The sequence below is a fragment of the Primulina tabacum genome, chromosome 8, assembly GCF_025594145.1.
Source record: "Primulina tabacum isolate GXHZ01 chromosome 8, ASM2559414v2, whole genome shotgun sequence".
Taxonomy (NCBI): Eukaryota; Viridiplantae; Streptophyta; class Magnoliopsida; order Lamiales; family Gesneriaceae; genus Primulina; species Primulina tabacum.
In genome coordinates, this window is record NC_134557.1 from 14,455,841 (window position 1) to 14,477,536 (window position 21,696).

A 21,696-nucleotide genomic window follows, 5' to 3' on the forward strand; every position below is an offset into this window, starting at 1 on the left:
GTTCATTGAACATTGCCATATACCAATTTCACCCTAAAAATTTCTGTTTTGGCTGTTTATCAATGAAATAATAAAGTTTTCATGATGCGCTGCCATATTTAACAATTTTCAATTCCGATCTAAATTGTCAATTCAAAATAATATAGTTAAATTTGTTAAAATAATAAATATTAAATATCCCGTGCTCGATATATTAAATAAAAGGAGGAATTGTTTTTGTAAATTAAGTCTCAAGTGAACATAAAATTTTCTTTATTTTTATATTAAAAAATAACCAACATCCACAATCGATCCAAGAAAATCTTAATATAATGCAAATAGTCAATAGACATTAGTTGCCAATTCACATCACCTCCATTCCTCTCTAGATTAATCTTCTTATTGTATATATATATATTTTTGTGATACAATTTCACATGTCGTATTTTGTGAGACGGATATCTTATTTGGATCATTTCTAAAAATATATTACTTTTTATACTAAGAATATTACTTTTTATTGTAAATATCGGTAGGCCAATTGACCCCTCTCCCAGATAAATATTTGTGAGACCGTCTCACAATAGACCACTCTATATATATAAGTATTTTATATCAAATAACTTGTGGTTCTATAACTGGTCCAAGAAAGTAATAATATAATACCAATAATCAATTCACATTAGTTGGGAAATCCCATTTTGTGAAAGATACCCACTTCAAATACAATCATAATACTAAAACGTTTTGGTAATTTTATATTTATATTAGGTATATTTTACTATGACAAGTCTACAGTTCATTTTATACATTTTATTTTATCCGTCACAAAAATAAAACATAAATGAATCTTATTAATTTGATTTGATTAAAAAATATTAAATTTTATATTTAAAATATTATTTTTTTATAAATATAAATCGGATCAAACTCTTGGTCATATTAGAAAGTGCAAATATTTAAAACGTTCTTCAAATTTAATTTCTCATATCTAACAACATTAATAATAAAATGAAATGATGAAAATAAAAAATGAGCAGAATGAATGCATATTTTGATGATGATCCAAGAAATGAAATTCAGTGAGAATACTGCATTCTGTGCACACGATCCTTGAGAATCCCACTGTACAAAGCTACATGATTTGCAGGAATTTTCTGAATTTCATTACCGCAACTCTTTCGAATTTCTCCGAATTTTGTCTGTTCATTTCTGTACGACTCACCGTCGATTTTCTTGCTTGAATCTTTCACATCTTCCGCGAATTTCACTCTGTTCTTCTTCTTATTCTTCTTCTTCGTCTGATCACTTTTCTTGCTCCCTGTGAATTCATGAACATGTAGATGAACAGAAAAATCCCAATAAAAATGAAGTGTTTTCTTGATATTTAGTACCTGAATCAGAAGATAAACACGATTTGAGAGCCTTCTTTTCAGGAAGAGGGCAATCTTGATTTTGACGAATATTGGAGAAACACTTTTCCTTGAAGAAATCGAAGAGAATGATGGTCCCAGCGGAAACAGCCATGGCAGTGGCCAGCACCAGACCTTGAGAACTCAACATGAAACACACAAAAAACGCTGCGACGTATAAATTTTATTGAAGAGAAAATCACAAGATTTTCGTATCTGAGATGAATGTGGAGTGGTTATTTGTGATCGGTGGGTGCATGAACACATGTAATTCGGGAAATTTACTTATTTATCGTCATTGATTATGAAATAGTTGAGAATCTGGGGTTACTTTTTGGATGGGACTCTTGGCCAGAGAGTAAAGGGGAAAATGATTGGAGTTTGTTTACTTGCACGGCAGGGGAAAGTAGAGAAGATGATGAAAAAGTAGAGAAGATGATGAGAAGGCCTTTTCTTCTTTGGTTTGTGTCCATCGGTGGAGATCAAGGGTCAAAGATGGAGTCTTGAGATTCTCGACCGCATTAGGGAGCCTCTTTGTCTTATTTTATGCTAGTCTTTAAGTCTTGTCGATGTCTGCATAACTACATTTATTATTGTACATAATATAATGTATTTTTTAAATATATATATATATTACTAAAAAAAATTCAACAAAAACATAAATAATTAAAATAGTGAAACTCTAAATTTTTAACCGTATTACATCTCAACTGCCACATATGGATAGTTCTCCTAGCAAGAATATTATTACATTACAACCATAAGACTCATGATACTACCTTTTTTGGGCCTGAATCGCATCCCTCATTTTAGCACACGGAGCCCAAACTCAAGGGAATATCTTTATTCCTAGCAGTGAGTTTCTTTCACCTCCCAAATGCTCTAATCTTATACGTTCAGGCCATAAGTACCAAGGTTGTATAGTCTGGGTACCAATGGATACCAAATTTCTTTAATTCAAGTATTTGTGGTCTGGATAAGGTCTTGGGTTCGAGAATTAGGAAGACATATACTCTATTGCCAGGAGTAGAGAGTTCTGTAAGTAACATGTCATAAGCTATGATAAGGTATATGATTCCAGACCCAAAATGATTAGTGTCATGGGTCTTACAGAGTTTATCGAGCGCTTCAATAATTTCGCCTTAGATGTCCCTGCAGCCACCACCAATACTTTCGTAAATGCCTTTACGTAGGGCCTCTGGGAGGGGATATTTTCAAAACCTTGGTGACCTCCTCACAGCTATGAAGAGTTCCTGAACCAAGCTGAAAAATATGTGAATTTTGAGGATACACAAAGACAGAACATGATGGATGTTAGATTAGGATAAACGAAGGAAAAAAAGGTGGAGATAGGGACAACGAGGCCAACAAAGAGAAGCGACGACCTTAGCCGAGCTAGAGGGCCATTTCCTTACGCACCCCTGACCATGAGTTTGGAAAGAGCTATGTAGATATTTGAGAAAGGAGAAAGTTGGAACGTCCGAGGTAAGCGGAGAAAGGTTCATGCTTACCCCCCCTTAGATTAATTCTGTGGATTCCATCAAGAGTATGAGCACATTACTAATGATTGTCAAAGGTTGGGAGAGGAGGTACAACGAAACATGAAAGGAGATCCACTGATCATTGCCCTGCTGACACGAGCAGAAGGTATACACAAAGATAACGGAAGAATTCGGGACCGTCCATGGGCAAATCAATGGGCATTGCCTAGGGAGAACTGACCAAACCAACAGGGTCGGGATGCTCTGCAACAACAATATAAACAAACGGTCGGGTTGAATAAATAGCTAATGACCCCAACCAAACATAATACAAATAAAACATTATGTTTATATAAGTCGAACTCCAGTCCATTGCATTATGTTTTTTGGACAAATGATTTTATCCTAGATTCGACCCATTACAACGGATTAACGTGTTTTTTGGACAAATGACCTATTACAACGGATAAAATCCGTCGTCTTTTAGCGTTTTTGTTGTAGTGACTGATAAGTGGGTCGAATCTAGGAACCATATCTACTTCAAAACTACCAAACCTCTACTTCTAAAACAATTGTCATTTGTCCAAAAAACACGTTAATCCACAGCGGTTTTAACAAAAACCGTTGTCTTCTGTCCAAAAAACACGCTAATCCATAACGGTTTTTGTTAAAACTGTTGTTAAAAGTAAAAACACAACGGTTTCCAATAAAACCGTTGTTTTTTAGTGTTGTTTAAGGCATTTTTTCTTGTAGTGAGTTTTGGACTGGACGACCTCAAAGAAGTTAAAACACCCCATAATGTTTCCTTGTTGGTGACTTACAATGTGGCCAATTATGACGTGGAAAGGATCTTCGTCGACACTAGAAGCTTAGTTAATATACTTTTCAAAATGATTCTTTATCAAATGAAAGTGGAAAGCTTCAGGTTTGACCCCATCTCCACAACATGTTTGGATTTTATGGGGCATGTGGTGCATCCATTGTTAAAAGTAAAAACACAACGGTTTCCAATAAAACCGTTGTCACCTGTTTTGCTCCAGGGCAAGGAAAAGGTTAGTATTGGGGGTTGATAGAGGTGGATTTTACGTGTTTTTGCGTGTCATATTATGTCGCATTGTGTTACATTTATCATTTAGATTTCGTGCATTTTGTGTTATTTTAGAATAAATTATATTTCTTGTTACTCATGAGTTTAGCGGGTGAAAATGCAGGTGAGTCGAGAATAAAAAGAAAATTTAAAGAAAAATTCGAAGACCATCCGCTCGGGCGCAAATTCATGTCCGCCCGGGCGCGCCAACGTCTGAGAAAAAATAATTTTTGCGAAACATATCCGCTCGGGCGCACCTTCATTCCCGCCCGGGCGCGCCAAAGAAGAAGAAAAATTCTGAATCTGCGAAGACCTTCCGCCCGGGCGAAAACTTATGTCCGCCCGGCCGCACTCGTATTTTTGGAAAAAAATAATGGACGATCCCTTACCTTAATTCTGAAAGGGAGAGGATATGGTAGGGGATGGAGGCACGAATTCAGAGATATTCAGACTTCATTGAGAGCCGCCACAAGCCTTGGAGAGACTTCTGCGCTTGGATTGAAGATTTGAAGATTTCCGGGCATCGCTCTTCGTGTTTTTTGTCAACTCTATTATTTCTTATTTAGTTTTCATCTTTTAAACTTTGTTTTGTTTATTTTCAATCATGAATTCTAGTAGCTAAACTTTAATATTTGTTAGGATTTAAGGGGAGCCTACCCCAAACTTTGATTTGAATTAATTTATATTCGATTGTTGCGTTATTCTTGATTATACTATTGTTTTATTGTGTTGTTAGAGCGTAGCTAACTTTAATAACGTTTTTATATTGCGAGTGAGTTCGAGAGAATAACTTGTGATAGGAACAAGTAGTATAATCCGTGGACCTACAATTTGCATAGATATATGAAATTGGATACGCGCCGATAGTCATAGTCCTTAGGGTCTAAAACTAGGGGATTTCATAGATCGAAATGCGATTCACTTTTGATAAATAATTAAAGACATTTAATTACTTCATTGAGTAGAATTAGTTTGGCATAGCTCGAGAGAGTGTGTTCAATTGAATAGGAAATCATGTCGGAAGCATATAATCACTATCGAACGAATTAATTAATTAACAAGGGGTAGGTGAACCGACATTCCCAACAAATTCATTTTTCATTGAATTTTAATCAACCATTTTAGATATTAACTCTCATTCTTTACTTATTGAATCGTTTTCTTTGCATATTTATTCGAGCATAGTAGTAATAATCACTCAATCAAATTTTCGTTGCTAAAGATCTCATAACTGAAAATAATAATTGTTAAATACAGTCTTCAGTGGAACGATACTCGTACTCACGTACACTATACTATAACTTGACATCGTGCACTTGCGATTAATTTTGAGCATACAAAATCATATTTTTATTTAGTTCAGTTATGATGAGAACTGAACCAACAGATACACTAACTAGTTAAATCAGTTTGAAAATAATAGTTAAAAAGTTAAATACACAAGATATGTTTATGGATGTTCGGAGACTTCAACTGCTCATACGTCACCCCTTCTACCACCTCGGGTAGGATTCACTAGAAAACTTTGATCGATACAAATACTTGTACAAACCCACCCAGCTAGGACTTACCCACCGCCTAAGTGAACTCCTAGACTAGACTGAAGGCAACACCTTCCAGTTAACACTTGTTTAACGTCTATGTGAGAAAGACTACATACACAAGTTTAACCTCTTTGTGCAAGACTGTATTTGAGTGGTGGTGTGTGTGTGGGTGAGAACTGATATCTGAAAACTACCCGAAAGTGTTTTCACACACTGAGGGAAATATGCTTCTAATATAAAGCTGATAACACGTTTAAGTGTTCCCTCGACTGGGCTGAATGCTTCTCTTTTAAGCTGATATGACTTTGAAGCGTGCACTTTTCTTTTTCCTTCTTGTATTTTATGTATCTCTTCACTGATCTTCACCCTCCATTTATAAGAGCGAATTTTGATCGTACAGTGAGACTCAATTATTGTATCCGTCGTATTTTGAATCTGTTCCTCGAAATTTGTCTTGTTCTTTCTGGAACACTTTTGTCTTTAAGCTCTAATGCAACGTCCATTATTGTCCTTTGACTGGACAAATGTTTTTGTACCTTTGCATACAGCTGGATTCCACTTATATCAGCTTGTCTTGATCTGCAACTGATTGCTCCAAACTGATGTTCTGAACTGGTTAGTTGAACTGGTCTTCAGTTGGGCTGGTGAAATCAGTTGACTCGTTAGTTGAACTGATTTCACTCTTGTTCAGTTGAACAGATCTTCACTTGGGCTCTTCATCAGATGAACACTCCTTCGGCTGGCTGGGCTTCTAAGGTTCTCCTACTGAACAACCTATCAACTGAACAATCAGTTGAACTCATTTACGACACATCAGTTGAACTGGTCTAGTTTGGTTGATCAGTTGATGCTTTAAGTTGGCGTCTTCGACAGCTTCAGTTTTGGCTCGTAACTGATTATTTCAGTTTCAGCTATCTGCGCACTAAGGTAGATTATTAAAAACAAACAAACAAGTTTTATTAACATCAAAATTAATATTGCGAACATGAAATGTTCCAACAGTGGAGGTCAATATGCCTCTGATAGATGTCATCAAACAAATCCCAAGATATGATAAATTTCTAAAGGATTTGTGCACTAATAAGATGAAGTTGAGAGTCGATGAGAAGGTTAGTGTGGGAGACAACATGTCTGCAGCTATTAAGAAGTCACTACCAAATAAATGCAAGAATCCGTGTATGTTTACGATTCCTTGTGTTATTATTAATCTAAAAATTGAGCGTGTCATGCTAGATTTAGGTGCATCCATTAATTTTAAAAATTCAAGGAAAAAAACTATACATACCTCAACTTTACCGTATGGTAAATCTTTCACTTGTGAATTAATAATGGGCAACCAAAAACACTGGAATAAGATCTTCCCTTCAAATGACGCTGAGATATATCCTTTAAACACATTGTTAATGTCAAGGCTATTTTGTATTATCAAAAATTGTCTCTTTCATCCATGTGTTTTTATCTTCAAACTCAACACCAAAAACCACCATGTTCACCCCCCCCCAAGCGAAGCAAACCCAACCATATCCGCTGCTCCTCCACCAAACACTACTCTCGAACACCCCATGGCGTCGCATCGGAACAAAATTAATTCAAGGAAAAAACTATACATACCTCAACTTCACCGTACGGTAAATCCTTCATTTGTGGATAAAGCTCAATTATGTTTATTCAAGTTGTTAGCTCGAGGATAGTTTCTTAACATGAAATTGATTGAATTTACAACCATATATACAAAAAACTTCAACCACAAATGCTAAATAATAATGGTAAAAACTTGTGTGAGACGGTCTCACGGGTCGTATTTTGTGAGACGGGTCTCTTATTGAGTCATCTATGAAAAATTATTACTTTTTATGCTAAGAGTATTACTTTTTATTGTGAATATCGATGGTGTTGACACGTCTCACAGATAAAAATTCGTGAGACTGTCTCACAAGAAACTTATTCAATAATAATTATAAAATAATCATTTTCTTTTAAGATTTTTATTGTTTTTTTTCATAGTTGTGTATTTTAGCAATTAAAATATATTTTGAGTAAAGAAATTAAAATATCTGTTGAGTTATAGTTGATAAAATTTTCACTTTTAGCATATTTTCTATGAGTTTATTATATTATACATTTAAAACATTTTTTTAAATATATATAACCGGTTCACCAATTCACAAATTGCAGTAACAATATTTAACTATAATACATATGTCCAAGCTGTATACTATTCGAGAAAATGTTGGGACCAAGGACAATGCTCCTGTGTTTTCGAGCTAGGGATCGGCAATATGGAGAACTTCTGCAGCTGATCTGTCCTCTTTTTTCGTGATCTTCCTTCTCTTCTTCTCAGATTGAGGCGTCTTTTGTTTCAAATCATAGCAAAAGGACCTTAGGGAGGCAGCAAGATGATAATTACGATGCGCTGAAACAAATGTAACCAATTTCAGCAATTCTAACTACAAATATCATAACTGAGGGCGAGACATGAATAATATAATCGAACGGTTTGGTTAATTACTGGCCATAGAAGTATACAAGGCTTCAGACCGTGTAGTTATATGATTAAAATAATCGACAATCACAGCAAAGATATGGACACATAAAAAAAATTTGTAAAATTAAAGTTGATTTTGAATTTTATAGCAAAACACTTCACAAAACTTGTCAGAATCTCACCAGAAAGAATGACATCTTTCGTGCTCGCTGACTTGCGAGTTTCACTGAGAAATTAATTCAAGGTCTTTTGCCAACTGTTCTGCTTTTCAAGAAGCATCGTGTTAGCCCATTACTGAAATAAATTAGTGAAGCTGATTATCCTATTTGATCAACTTATGAAGTCAACATAGACTTGTGTCAACAGAGGAATTCTCAGAAGTAAAACGGAATTCATATGTATCAATCCTCATCATTCTTCTAATCTTTTGATAACTAAGTCAGGAAAAGTTTTAGCTTCTGAACCAAAATTTCCACTCATTTTATGGGAAAAAATTTAAACTCTTGACATTAACAGGCACGTAAATTCAGTGTTTTGATTACATAAAAACACAGAACTCTCCTTGCAAATCCTTCGGTGGTTTAAGCTACTTTTGACAAGTGATTGAAGAATTGATCGAGTGTGACGAGTATCCTTCAGAATAATCATCGAACCATCATAAAATAATTTCCAATATATATTTTTCCATGGAGTTTTAGAGATCAATTACAGTCAGGGAAAATGTGAAAACCAGTAATACTAATCTTGATACTGTCCTGTCACTCCAGGGAATTCTTCAAAACCCATAAAACTGAACATAAATCCAGATGTCAAGAATTATTCCAGTCAATCCTAACATTGAATTGATCTTATGAAATGCTCAAGTCCTTTGCTCAAGCATAGAAAACGTTATAATGAGTCGTGAAATAAAAATAAATAACCATTACTGGTATTCTATTTTTGAAACAAATGCATTTTTGGTCCCGTAATTTTGTTAATCTAGAATTTTGGTCATATGTGAACATATAGGAAATCGTATACCATAAACTTCAAATCCGTTATTTTCATGTTTATGTAATATTATATGTTAATTAGGATGAATTTTAAATTCACCCAATAATAAAAATCATCTAAAATTCATTTTATTTTATCTAACTAATGTGTAAATAAATAGTATTGAATTTAGAATTTGATCTATTATTTCATTGTTAACCACGAAACTAAAAATTTGAAATTTTTATATCCAAACGCAATGCTAAAGAATTTGAAACAATTATATAAAGTCGCGAAGATATAATTTCTCGCAAAACTTCTTTTCAAATTTGTTTTGAGACGAGAAATAAACATGGTTGCTCATATCTTGACTCAATGGCTTGTTCTTATGTTAGTTCTACTTAATGTTTTTTCCTAAATAACGATTGTATTTGTTTTGCTTTTGTTTGAATTAGAATATCCTAATATTGACCTGTAAAATATATCTTCTCTTTAGACTTAATTTGGAGGTTGAGATTTGGAATAAAAAGGGTGAAAGAAATTTTTGTTTTTTTTTTAAAAAACTTGGATTGTCGCGAGATTTTAATAGAAGGAGAAGAAAAAAAGTAAGTGTTGGTAATTTGTTTCCTAACAAATATGAAAATAGAAAATAAACCTAAAAAAGTTATTTTTTCGACTCCCAAATTTTACCCTCATCGGAATTCTTACGGGTTTTTTTTAAAAATAATTTAATTTTAATTTTTTTTTTCAAAAATAATGTAAAAACAAAAACATTTTCAAAACTAATGCAATCCGCGCTTACGAAGCGCGGACGCTGCTCCACGACGATGGGCCATGTAAGCAACAGATTATTTTAGCGACGGCATCTATACAAAACCGTCGCTAATTGCCGACGGTCTATAAATCCGTCGCTCAACCGTCGCCCATTTAGTGACGGTTATTAAACCGTCGCTGTAATGGAAGGCTGACGGTTTACAAACTGTCGCTCATTTAGCAACGGTGTTTTTACCGTCGCTAAATGCGCATAAAACCGTCGCTAATTGCGCATAATTTTATAAGAGAATTTGAGCGCCGCGAAAAGCCATTTTTGTTGTAGTGAAGACAGAGAAAAAAACAGACAAGAAATTCATCAGGAAATAGGGGTGTTCATCGGTCGGTTTTTTTCTATATCTTCACTAGGCACTAGGGGTGTTCATCGGTCGGTTCGGTTCGGTTTTTTATTTCGATTTTAAAAATATATAATCCGATATCCGAACCATTTTTCTTCAGTTCGGTTCGGTTTTCTACCAAAATGGTTCGGTTATTTCGGTCAGTTAATTCGATTTTGATATAATTATTTAAATTAATAATATAAATATATTGTAAAATATAATATGTTAACTTTCTACATGTTTTCTTAGTAAAATCTTTAAAGATAAGGTCTAAATTAATTAAGAAAACAACAGTCAATTAAAAATTGTTCAAATTAGTTCTTCATTCACTAAATATCATATCAAAATATATAATATAAATAAAAATATAAAAAATTTTATTAATTTAATGAAATTTCGGTTTTTTCGGTTTTGATATATATAATCCGAAATTGAACCAAATAAACTTCGGTTTTAATATTTATATCCGAATTACAAAATTCAATTTTCGGTTCGGTTCGGTGTTCTGTTTCTTCGGTTTGGATTTTCGTTTTTATCCGAAGTTTGAACACCCATAATCTTCACTACAACAAAAATAGCTTTCCGCAGCGTATATTGCACGTTGCAAAGTTGCAAGCCGTTGAAAGTTCAAGATTATCCCGCGGCGTATATGTGCACGCTGTTGATACAATTATGCGCAGCGTGCGAAGAGGTAGGTATTTCGGCATTTAGCGACAGGTCAAAAATTGTCGCTGATTTCTTCACTACAACAAAAATGGCTTTTCGCAGCGCGCAAATTCTCTTATAAAATTATGAGCAATTAGCGACGGTTGTATGTTAGCGACGGTTTTATAACCGTCGGAAAAAGAGCAACGGTTTTGTAAACCGTCGTGGATTCCATTACAGCGACGAATTATAAACTGTCGCTAAATGGGCGACGGTTTAGCGACGGATTTATAAACCGGCGGAAATAAGCGACGGGTTTGTATAGATTCCGTCGCTAAAATAATTTGTTGCTCCGTAAGCGCGGGTTGCATTAGTTTTGAAAATGTTTTTTTTTTTACATTATTTTTGAAAAAAAATTTTAAAATTAAATTATTTTTAAAAAAAACCCGAATTCTTACCTATATGAAAAATGTAAAACCCGGATATTCTAAAGCGGATAATATTGACCCGGGTTCGTACCCGTCAAAATGGATAAACTTGACACTAGGACCCGAGTCACACTCCAAAAGTTCAAACTCCAATTCCCACACACATATTATACAGATTTCCAGATCATTGTCATCAGATTACAAGAACTTCAGCTTTGTTCTTTACCCAAATCAAATTCCATGGACAAATGTTAACAAACAAAATCGGATTATCAATCTCTTCATTGGGATTGTCGCCGTTTCGGCCTCGTCTGATTTAGGTATATTTTCCTGGCTATTTATTCGAACTGGTTGGTACTGGGTACAATAGTATTTGGCTGCTTCAGTTTCAGCGATGGCGAATTTCCGAGTTTTTTCGGGAGTTTTGACTGTGGTTTTACTCCATGTGTTGGTTGATTGTAAATTCATGGTTTACAACACTTCGCAAGGTATAGTCGATGGAAAGCTTAATGTTCATTTGGTTCCTCATACGCATGACGATGTCGGCTGGTTGAAGACTGTGGATCAGTACTATGTTGGATCGAATAATTCAATCCAGGTTCTCTTCTCATGCTTAAATTCAGAGTTGAACTCTTATTGTTTATGTGGAAACTTGAAACTTACATTTTCCAAAGCGATGCATGCATGGCCGACCAGTGGGGCGAGACGACATTTGTCCGAATGAATTATTTTTTTCAAATTTTATCAAAAATTTAAAATATGAGTTTTACTTTAGAAACAAAATAAATCAATTCGCGCAATCTTGCCATCCCGCGCCGCCACTCTACTCCACTAGATGCCTCGGACAGTTGTTCACCATCGATAAGCTGCTTTATTTGGAATTGGATGGATTTTTATGTTGGAGAGTTCGTGAGTTGAAATTAGTTGCATGTGTTGTGTAGGGAGCATGTGTACAGAATGTTTTGGATTCGCTAATCCCGGCACTGTTGGCTGATAAAAACAGGAAATTTATTTACGTTGAAATGGTAATTTTCTCCGCCCTTTCGTGTTTGTTCATCTGATCATCTCTATGTAATTGTTCCTGAAATGAACGTTGCGTCATACCTTTTCTATTGTTAGGCATTTCTCCAGCGTTGGTGGAGGGAGCAGAGCGAAACAATGCAGGATACAGTTAAAAAGCTTGTCAACTCGGGTCAACTTGAATTCATGTACCGACTAATTTGCACCTTTACTGGTTCTTTAAACGAATAAAGAGTTAACATGATCTATGGAATTTATAGAACACGTCTTACTTACTAGTTCCAAGAATATCACAGAAGGTGTTTCTGTTTCTTATTTCAACACCCCCACCCCGCAAATTTTACTTACGCAGAAATGGTGGGATGTGCATGCATGATGAGGCGGCTCCTCATTATATTGACATGATAGATCAGACTACACTAGGCCATCGATTTTTAAAGGAAGAGTTTGACGTGGCTCCTAGAATCGGTTGGCAAATTGACCCCTTTGGACATACTGCTGTGCAGGCGTACCTTTTAGGGGCAGAGGTACTGTTATAAATTTGTGCTCTTAGGTTAGGGTCCTCCCATTACTCCGGAATCATCATTCAAGCCTTTTCTTTTATCCATCACCTTTTGTACTGAGTAACTTTTGCAGCGCCATTGATAAAACATTCATCTAGTGGAAGGGATGTAATTATACCTGATAGATGCAGAATCAGTGCTTGATTTTCTTACTTATATCGTACTGACCTCATTCATCCTGTTGGTTTAGGTTGGATTTGACTCACTTTTCTTTGGTCGCATTGACTACCAAGATAGAGCTAAACGAAGAGATGATAAGACGCTCGAGGTCATTTGGCATGGTTCCAAGAGTCGTGGTTCATCCTCTCAGGTAATTTAAAGTTTCCAATATTTTTACTGTACCATTTATGAGTAAGTTAATATTTTTTTCTTTAGTGTTTATACCTAGGTGTTTTATTTTTAGTTTTCTCTTTTGATTGTTCATTATCTTATGTACCACTCTGAAAATTAAGTCTCCAAACTTATGTCTTATATTCAGATATTTGCAGGTGCTTTCTATGCTGGGAATTACGAGCCTCCAACTGGTTTCTACTTTGAAGTGAATGACGATTCTCCTATTGTCCAGGTACATCTATAAATGCATATAATGCCTGCCTTGAAACTTGTCCACATGGATTGTAATGGCATATAATATATTTTCTCTGACTGAAGGATGACATCAATTTATTCGATTACAATGTCCAAGAGCGCGTAAATGATTTTGTAGCTGCTGCACTCGCACAGGTAAAATGATTCTGAAGTTTTCTTTTCCTGCTTTACCAACTTGCTATTTTTTGGACAGCTATGCTGGGACAGTTATTGAAAATATTATTATACTTGAAAGATTCAATATTTTTTTTCCCTTCGTGTTTTCGAATGATTCAAGATTGACTGTCGTGATCTTTTGTATTATGGAACCACTGAAAACAATTATTCTTACCATCTTTGATTTTTTTACTCACAGGCTAATGTTACTCGATCAAATCATGTCATGTGGACTATGGGAACAGATTTCAAGTATCAATATGCTCACACATGGTTTCGGAACATGGATAAGCTCATTCATTATGTCAATCAAGTTAGTATTTTTGGATATTTAATCACGAGATGGATTAAGAAAGAGAGAAAGAAACTCAACAATGGACTTTTTGATGATCGCTAATAAAGGCCTATGTCCATTATTTCATGCATAAAGGACTAAAACACTGGTTAATCATGCTTACCTTGACACGAGTATCACCTTCTACCTTCTATGTATAAGTGAAAATATCTTGGAAACAAATTCCGTAGAAAATCTTTCTCAATTGAGTCGTAACAAATCATTTAAAATATATACCATAATATCACCAAATATAATTTAAGAATACATAATTTGATTTTGTGGTTTTCCTTGAAGTTGAACGCAAAAGTGTGAATTCAATTGTTCAAATTGAAGCAAAAAAATGTGAAAGAAAAGTTGGAGCATGTTGCAGTCTAAAGATATAGATCGAATAGGAAGCGATATGTTTCATATGAGGATGGATAAACAGGGATCAGAGAGGTAAGCTTTAAGACTAGCCACCTAGAAATTGTGGTTGCTGCTGACATGATTAATGCCCATAAACAATTTTTTCCTAGCTGTAAATTGAACAGGTCACTCTTTGATAGAATCAATCTCATGATCTGGGGCATTAATAATTCTAGCAAAGAATATTTATTACTTGAAAATATCTAGTTGGTAGTTTTGGCATTTTTTATGATTTAGCATTTAAAGCTTTGTCAATAATACGTTACATCTGTTTCAAACTTGTAGTTATTTCATAATTGAATGGCAATGGAGCATGATTTTGAGGAATTTAGAATTAAAACATTTTTCCATACCATTTTCTTGGATGAATCTGCTAACCGTCTTTGTTTTAGTTTGTGCGACTAACGTTTTTTTACCTTTCTTGCAGGATGGCCGTGTCAATGCTTTTTATTCAACCCCATCTTTGTATACCGATGCCAAATATTCTTTAAATGAGTCCTGGCCTCTTAAAATCGATGACTTTTTACCGTGAGTTTAAGTTTTGTGGTATGCTTATCGCACTAAGGAATTATACCATTTCATGAGATTGACGATTCATGCATTTTTTTGCATTAGATACGCAGACTGTGTAAATGCTTATTGGACTGGATATTTCACAAGCAGGCCTGCCATCAAAAGATATGTCAGAATGATGAGTGGCTACTATTTGGTATGTTATGAATGTAATTGTGTAGGTTCTTTACTGATGGGATCTTTTTAAATCGAAATCTCACCATGCTTGTATGCTTTATTAGGCAGCAAGACAGTTAGAATTTTTTAGAGGAAGAAATAAATCAGGTCCCAACACTGACTCTTTAGGTGATGCATTGGCCCTTGCCCAACATCACGATGCAGTTTCTGGTACTGAAAAGCAACATGTGGCTAATGACTATGCGAAACGGCTTTCAATTGGTTACAAGGAGGTGAAGCCCTTTTCAAATTACTGTCTTAGTGGTCAGCAAAGTTGACTCCCTTCACTTACGAATCGTGATCCAAGTTAATGTGTTCAATTTACAATACCTGCAGGCAGAGGAGGTTGTTGCAAATTCACTTGGTTGTTTGACACAATCTTCGTCAACTTCCAGATGCAAAAGTCCAACCACAAGTTTCCTGCAGGCAGGCACATGAGCATTTTCCATATTCCCTTTTCTTTCTGTGTGAAACTTGGAATTGCATTTATTAGTGTTCATAGTTTCTTGCTAAAAACATTTTGCATTCAATTTGCATCAAATCCATTTTCTTCATATTGGGTTTGTGTTTTTTTACTCGCTTCAATGTTTGAAGATTTCTTTCTTTGCTTATGTTAAAGTGATCTTCTACGTAGATGTATGGGAATTAATATCTTATCTTCTTTCCAGTGCCCACTTCTGAACATAAGTTGTTGCCCTCCAACAGAAGTTGATCTTTCACTTGGGAAAAAACTAGTAAGTGAAATGATTTCTCATGTTCTGCTTTTTGCAAGAAGGAAGTTAACTCTCAGTTGTAGGAAATCGTGAATCATCTTCCAGGCCTCCTTTAACAGTTGTCTGCAGTATTCCATTCATCATGTCTGAGTTTACAATTGTGGCTTGGATTTTCAGATGAGAATGAAGTACAAGATTTAGAATGCTTATTTATCAACTAAAAGTGCTGGTTATGAAGAAAAATTTCATTTTAGGAATTGAAAAATTATTTAAGACATTCTGTAAAAGAAAATGGTAGACTTAATGAGGGGGCGGAGGTGTTAGAATTCAATATTTTATTAAAGTATCTTACTTTCCGCAGGTGGTGGTTGTCTACAACTCTCTTGGTTGGAGAAGAACAGATGTTGTGAGAATTCCTGTGAGTAGTTGCGTTCTTTTCCATTTTTAATGAGGTGAACTCAGATCAATCTCAAATATTTCACTCATCCATTCTTCTTGATGAAACATGATTTATTCTGGATGCTAATTGTTTCACAATTTCTCGAAAAACATTCTAACTGAATTCTCAATTATATGCATCTGTGTGTGTGTAGTATTTGTATTTGTGTATGAATGCGTGTATATTGGATTTATATAGATGGTCAACTGGGTGTGATCTCATCTTGCTTCATTACCTCGATGCAGGTTATCGATGAGAATGTCACTGTTCATGATTCCGCTGGACAAGTGATTGTGTCACAGATTATTCCTTTAGTTGGTTCCTCAAGAGACACTAGGAAATTCTATGCCAGTGCTTATGTGGGCAAATCCTCCAGCATTCCCGTGTATTGGCTCGCATTTACAGCAACTGTTCAGCCTTTGGGTTTCAGCACTTATGTGATATCAAGTGGAAAGTTGGCAGGTCTTTAGCAGAATGTTTAGATTTTTATCAGTTAGTAAATGATGTTTGCTTAATCCAGGGTGTAATTGCAATTTATTCTGTTGGCTACATTGTTACATATGCAGCTCCAGCCTCTGTAGAACAAATTTCATACCCTTTTGATGGAAGTCAAATCAGTGATGTTCAAGTAGGTTCAGGAAACTTGAAGCTTTATACTCGGGAATTGATGGGAAGCTTATGCAATATATTAATAGCAGGAGCTCGGTATGCCATATAGGAATGGCCACATCGGCTTGTCCTTTCACATCTTTCTGTCTTTTAATTATGTTTGGTCAAATGCATGCTGCTGTATTACTCGTCCTCGTAGATGTAACCTTGCCTGAACTTCAGTCTGCTGACCTTCCTTTTTTTAATCTTTTGCTGTAAATTTAAATGTTCTTGAGTCATATTTTATGATATAGTTGAACATATCTCTGGAACAATCATACAGTTATTATGCTGGAGATGATGAGAGTAAAGATTCTCAGGTAATATTAGCAATATGTTCCTTATTTTTCTGTCCTAAAGTGATACTTTTTGAGAATGATGGAAAATTTGATTTACTTACGAAAGGCCTCGGGAGCATATATCTTTCGCCCAAATGGCACATTTCCAATACAACCTGAAGTAAAGGTATATACATTCTCTTCAAAGTCAACCATTCAATGCATGATCTATGTTTTATCGGTTAGACAATGAATTGTTTATCTTATTTTGCAGATTCCACTTGCAGTATTTCGAGGACCTCTGTTTGATGAAGTTCATCAGACATTCAATTCATGGATATCCCAGGTTAGTTCGATAATCATTAATTATTCTACTCAAATTATATAAATATAATAGGATATTCACACTCCAAAGAAACCAGAATCCCCAAAACCATCAGGTTTCCCGTTATATGTCTTCCACATGGGTATCTCTTCATCTCATTTAGGGTTTGAGTTACACCCAAGGTATGGAAAACAAATTATGAGTAATGAATCATTGAATGTTTGTCAATTATGAGGGTCATATATGTTTTGATGCATACATTACAAAATTTTTCGATGTGTGTTGACAATTTACTGATTTAGGATCTTGAAAGTATTTTCCGATGGTGATTAAGTTGAAGTTGTGAGAAATTATGCAGAAATCAATTATGTGATGCAAAAGCTTAAATGGAAGAAACATATACAAACTTAGAAATGTACGTCAGTGCATTGTTCATCACCTATGAGGAATTAGGGAAACCGAGACTTGACCCTTCTTGGAAACAAAAATACTCCCATTTCTCATTTCTTTGTTACCGATTGTTAACATACTTATCTGCAGATCACGAGAGTGTACAAGGAAAAAGAACATGTTGAGGTTGAATTCATGGTAAGTCAGCCTTCATATGTTCTTTTAGCTGTTCATAATAAAAACAGTTTAAATTTCTAATGTCCGAGCTACCCATAATGTCTGGCATCACAGGTTGGTCCGATACCCATTGAAGATGGAATTGGGAAGGAGATAGTAACTCAAATAAAGTCAACTGTAGGAAACAACAAAACATTTTATACAGACTCTAATGGGCGTGATTTTCTTGAACGGGTGGGTTGCATCCATTCATTTCTGCCAGGGGCAAATCATCTTTTGTCCATGGCATGATGTGTTTGTGTATAAATCTCATCAGCATCACAGCTTGGAAATTAATTATTGGGATTTATAATGTAATGCGTAGATCTAAAGCTTTTGTCTTGTTTTGTAGATCAGAGACTACAGAGCTGATTGGGACCTTCAAGTGAACCAACCAATTGCTGGAAACTACTATCCTGTATGTTTTCTCAAGAACAGTACTTTCCAGAAAATATTCATTTAGTTTTTTTGAAATGAATTTTTTGAAGCACTTCTACTACTTTAAAATCTCGAGGACAGGAATATCTGAAAGTGTCGACGTGACAACTGTGTTGATCACCTCAAAAAATATTATTCTTGTGTCTTAAAATGATCGTGCATGGGTTAACCAGGAATCTGTAAAATCCCAGAAAATTTATCAAATTTCAGAATTTCTGGATAGCATAAGATCCAATATTAGGGGTGAGCAGAAACCAAATTGAACCAAACCATTGGTTTTTAGTTGATCACGGTTGGGATTTGTTTTAAAATCAGTAAAACCAAAAACATTGGTTCGGTTCAAAGTTTTTATTAAACTATCCAATCAAAACCGAACCAAACCGATTGTATAATCATATAATATTTCAATTATATATAAATATATTATTTATTTTTTAGTTTATATCATATCATTAATATCATGGAAAATTGATAATAGATGTTACTTATATAAATTTTAAGTTTGCCAATGATTTAAATTGAAGAAAAGACATCGAAGATAAATCTCTCCTTTTTTGAAGTGTAATGGCGGATGATGATGAAATTTTTTTAAAGCTAAACTACTTCATTTTGAGAAGTTATATTTTTTAGAGGAAATTCGTAATGTCATTTTCATACATTATAATGTTAAATTGTTTAATATCTGTATGCATATTGATATTTATCTATTTATAATATAATAGCTAGTTTTTAAATTTTAAATTATGTTTTAAAATGTTCAAAAAATTATTTGAACAAAAATTTAAAATTGGTCTTCTAAACCAAGCCGAACCGAAACCTAGGTTTGGTTTTTAATTATTAATGGTTCGGTTTGGTTTGCAATTTTTCAAAACCGATAGTATTGGTTTAGTTTGAGTTTTTATTGTAAACCGAACCTATCCGGTTTTTCTCACACCTACCTTTAACCATTATAATCGGTCACAGAAATAATACTATGGAGTTCAACCCAGGTCATTTGTTGTTATTCTTTTTTTTTTGTGTTTTTTTGTTTTTGCTTCATTATTTAGTTGGACCTTCTTGCAGATCAATCTTGGAATTTACATCAAAGATAAAACCACCGAGTTTTCAATCTTGGTGGATAGATCAGTTGGAGGATCGAGTATTGCTGATGGGAAGTTGGAGTTGATGCTCCATAGGTTGTAGTTATGCTTTTGTTTTCTTCAATAATTCTTATTCATCTCTATAAACTTTTGATATCTTTTCTTTGCCATGATAACGTTCCTGCAAAAATAAAAAGAATATTTATTGTCATCTATACACTGCACTTCGAGAAATCAACTCCAAACCTTGTTTTGTAGGAGATTGCTTTATGATGATGGTAGAGGTGTTGATGAGGCTTTAAATGAGACAGTCTGCATTCTTGAGAAGTGTGAGGGTTTAACTGTAAGCATCTTGATTACCTAGATCAGTCTGCCCGAGTATCTTTGTCCTATTCAATAAGTTACGTTTCATGTGAAAGAATTACATGTTTAAAATAACATTTAACTGTAATCGACTTCTCTTCCATTCCCATCAACACACACTTCCATATTCTATCACTCTTACTGGCATGCAATCTGTTCATATTACTTGCTAAATTTCTCACAGGTCCAAGGGAAGTACTATCTTAGGTTTGATCTACTAGGAGAGGGATCCAAGTGGCGTCGATCATTTGGACAGGAGATATACTCACCATTCCTTTTAGCCTTTTCTGAGCAGGTATCTTGTACATTTGTATTTCTTGGTTGCCTATATGGTAAATATCTTTAACTCAGACAACGTGCTTATGTACTTGCAGGATGAGGAGTTTACAAATTTCCCCGTACCAACCTTTACAGCAATGGATCCTTCTTATAGTCTTCCTGATAGCGTCGTGATACTAACCCTACAGGTATTATCTGCTCAGAAACGGATGGTGGCTGCAAGGTTTTTTCTCTTTGGGTGTACTTATTAATGATTTAATTCTATTGGTCGCTTCTAATGCCTCGGGAACTTGAAGATCAAACCGTTCTACTCCGATTAGCTCATTTATTCGAGGTTTGAATTCTTTAATTTTGCATTATTCTCCCAATTTTCCTTGAGATATTTTTAAGTTTTTCCAGTAGAAATTATTTATGCAAAACTTGTTGATTGTTTAAAGATGCAATCTTGGGCCATGAGTTCATACCGTTCTTATCTTTGCAAGCAATTGTTCTATTTTATATGGATTCATCTTTGGGTCTTATGGGTTATCATTTATGCTATTGTTGAAAGTCGACCTAGCAGAATAGGTGTCCATAAAAGGGCTACTATCTGATCACTGTTAGTAATGTAGCCCGTACCACATTACTGGTAAGATTAAGGTGGATGTGCTGAATACTGATAGGTGAATGAGACCTATTTAGAGTGCGCAGGTTGATGATGTGATCTCACGTCAGCTTCACAACTTGGACGGTGATTAATTGTTGGGAGGCTGATATTTTGGGATTGGATTTCCCTCTTGGTTTACAAATTACAACCGACATGCTAATTGTTGTCCTTGTATTTTATTTTTATATTAGGTTGGCGAGGACAAGGACTTATCAGTCATGACCATTGTAGAATTAAAGAGAGTTTTTCCAAACAAGAAAGTAAGACAACACTAAGTACATGTTTCTTTCCATTTATCCTAAAATCTTTCTTTAATTGCCATGGCTGGTAATTTTGCAATGTCCTCTTGTCAGATATACGATATTCATGAAATGAGTCTATCTGCTAATCAAGAAAGAGAAGAAACGGAGAAGAAAAGACTATCTTGGAAAGTAGAAGGCGGCTCCAATAAACAAGCATCTCCCGGGCCAAGAGGAGGCCCCGTACATCCCGCAGAATTGGTGGTGGAGCTTGCGCCAATGGAAATTCGAACCTTTATTATCGACTTCAATTCTAAAGTTTTCTTGTACTGAGAGTTTGAGAGGCATGTGGCTTAGCTCTGCTCATCAATTTGGAAACACTAAAAGCTGGCTTTTGTGATAAATATTTCGGAAATGCTGTCAATAATAAAACTTTCAAAGTCGGTGCTGTGCTATTAGGTGTCTGAAATTGACTACAATGACATGAAATCGTACATGTCGTCCTATAAAAACCGAGAAAACAAGTTGTGTTATTTGTATTTTATGTATGTTTATATTACATTAAATGTTTTCTAAAAAACTAAAAAAATGTAATAGAGTAATAATATTTTAGATAGATAATACAGTAATAATATCGACTATAGGTTTTGTTTACATAAAG

General features: G+C 34.8%; 1 protein-coding gene and 1 pseudogene across 1 annotated transcript; one reads left to right on the forward strand and one right to left on the reverse strand.

The window, feature by feature from the left end:
- Positions 1–933: 933 nt before the first annotated feature.
- On the reverse strand, positions 934–1,912 carry LOC142554821 (uncharacterized). Its single transcript, XM_075665495.1, has 2 exons — positions 1,374–1,912; positions 934–1,300 (listed from the first exon to the last, which is right to left on the reverse strand). The coding sequence occupies exons 1-2, from the start codon at positions 1,540–1,542 to the stop codon at positions 1,059–1,061; spliced, it is 411 nt and encodes a 136-aa protein (XP_075521610.1). The 5' UTR covers positions 1,543–1,912; the 3' UTR covers positions 934–1,058.
- A 9,419-nt stretch (positions 1,913–11,331) lies between these two features.
- On the forward strand, positions 11,332–21,488 carry LOC142553798 (putative alpha-mannosidase At5g13980; annotated as a pseudogene).
- Positions 21,489–21,696: the final 208 nt, after the last annotated feature.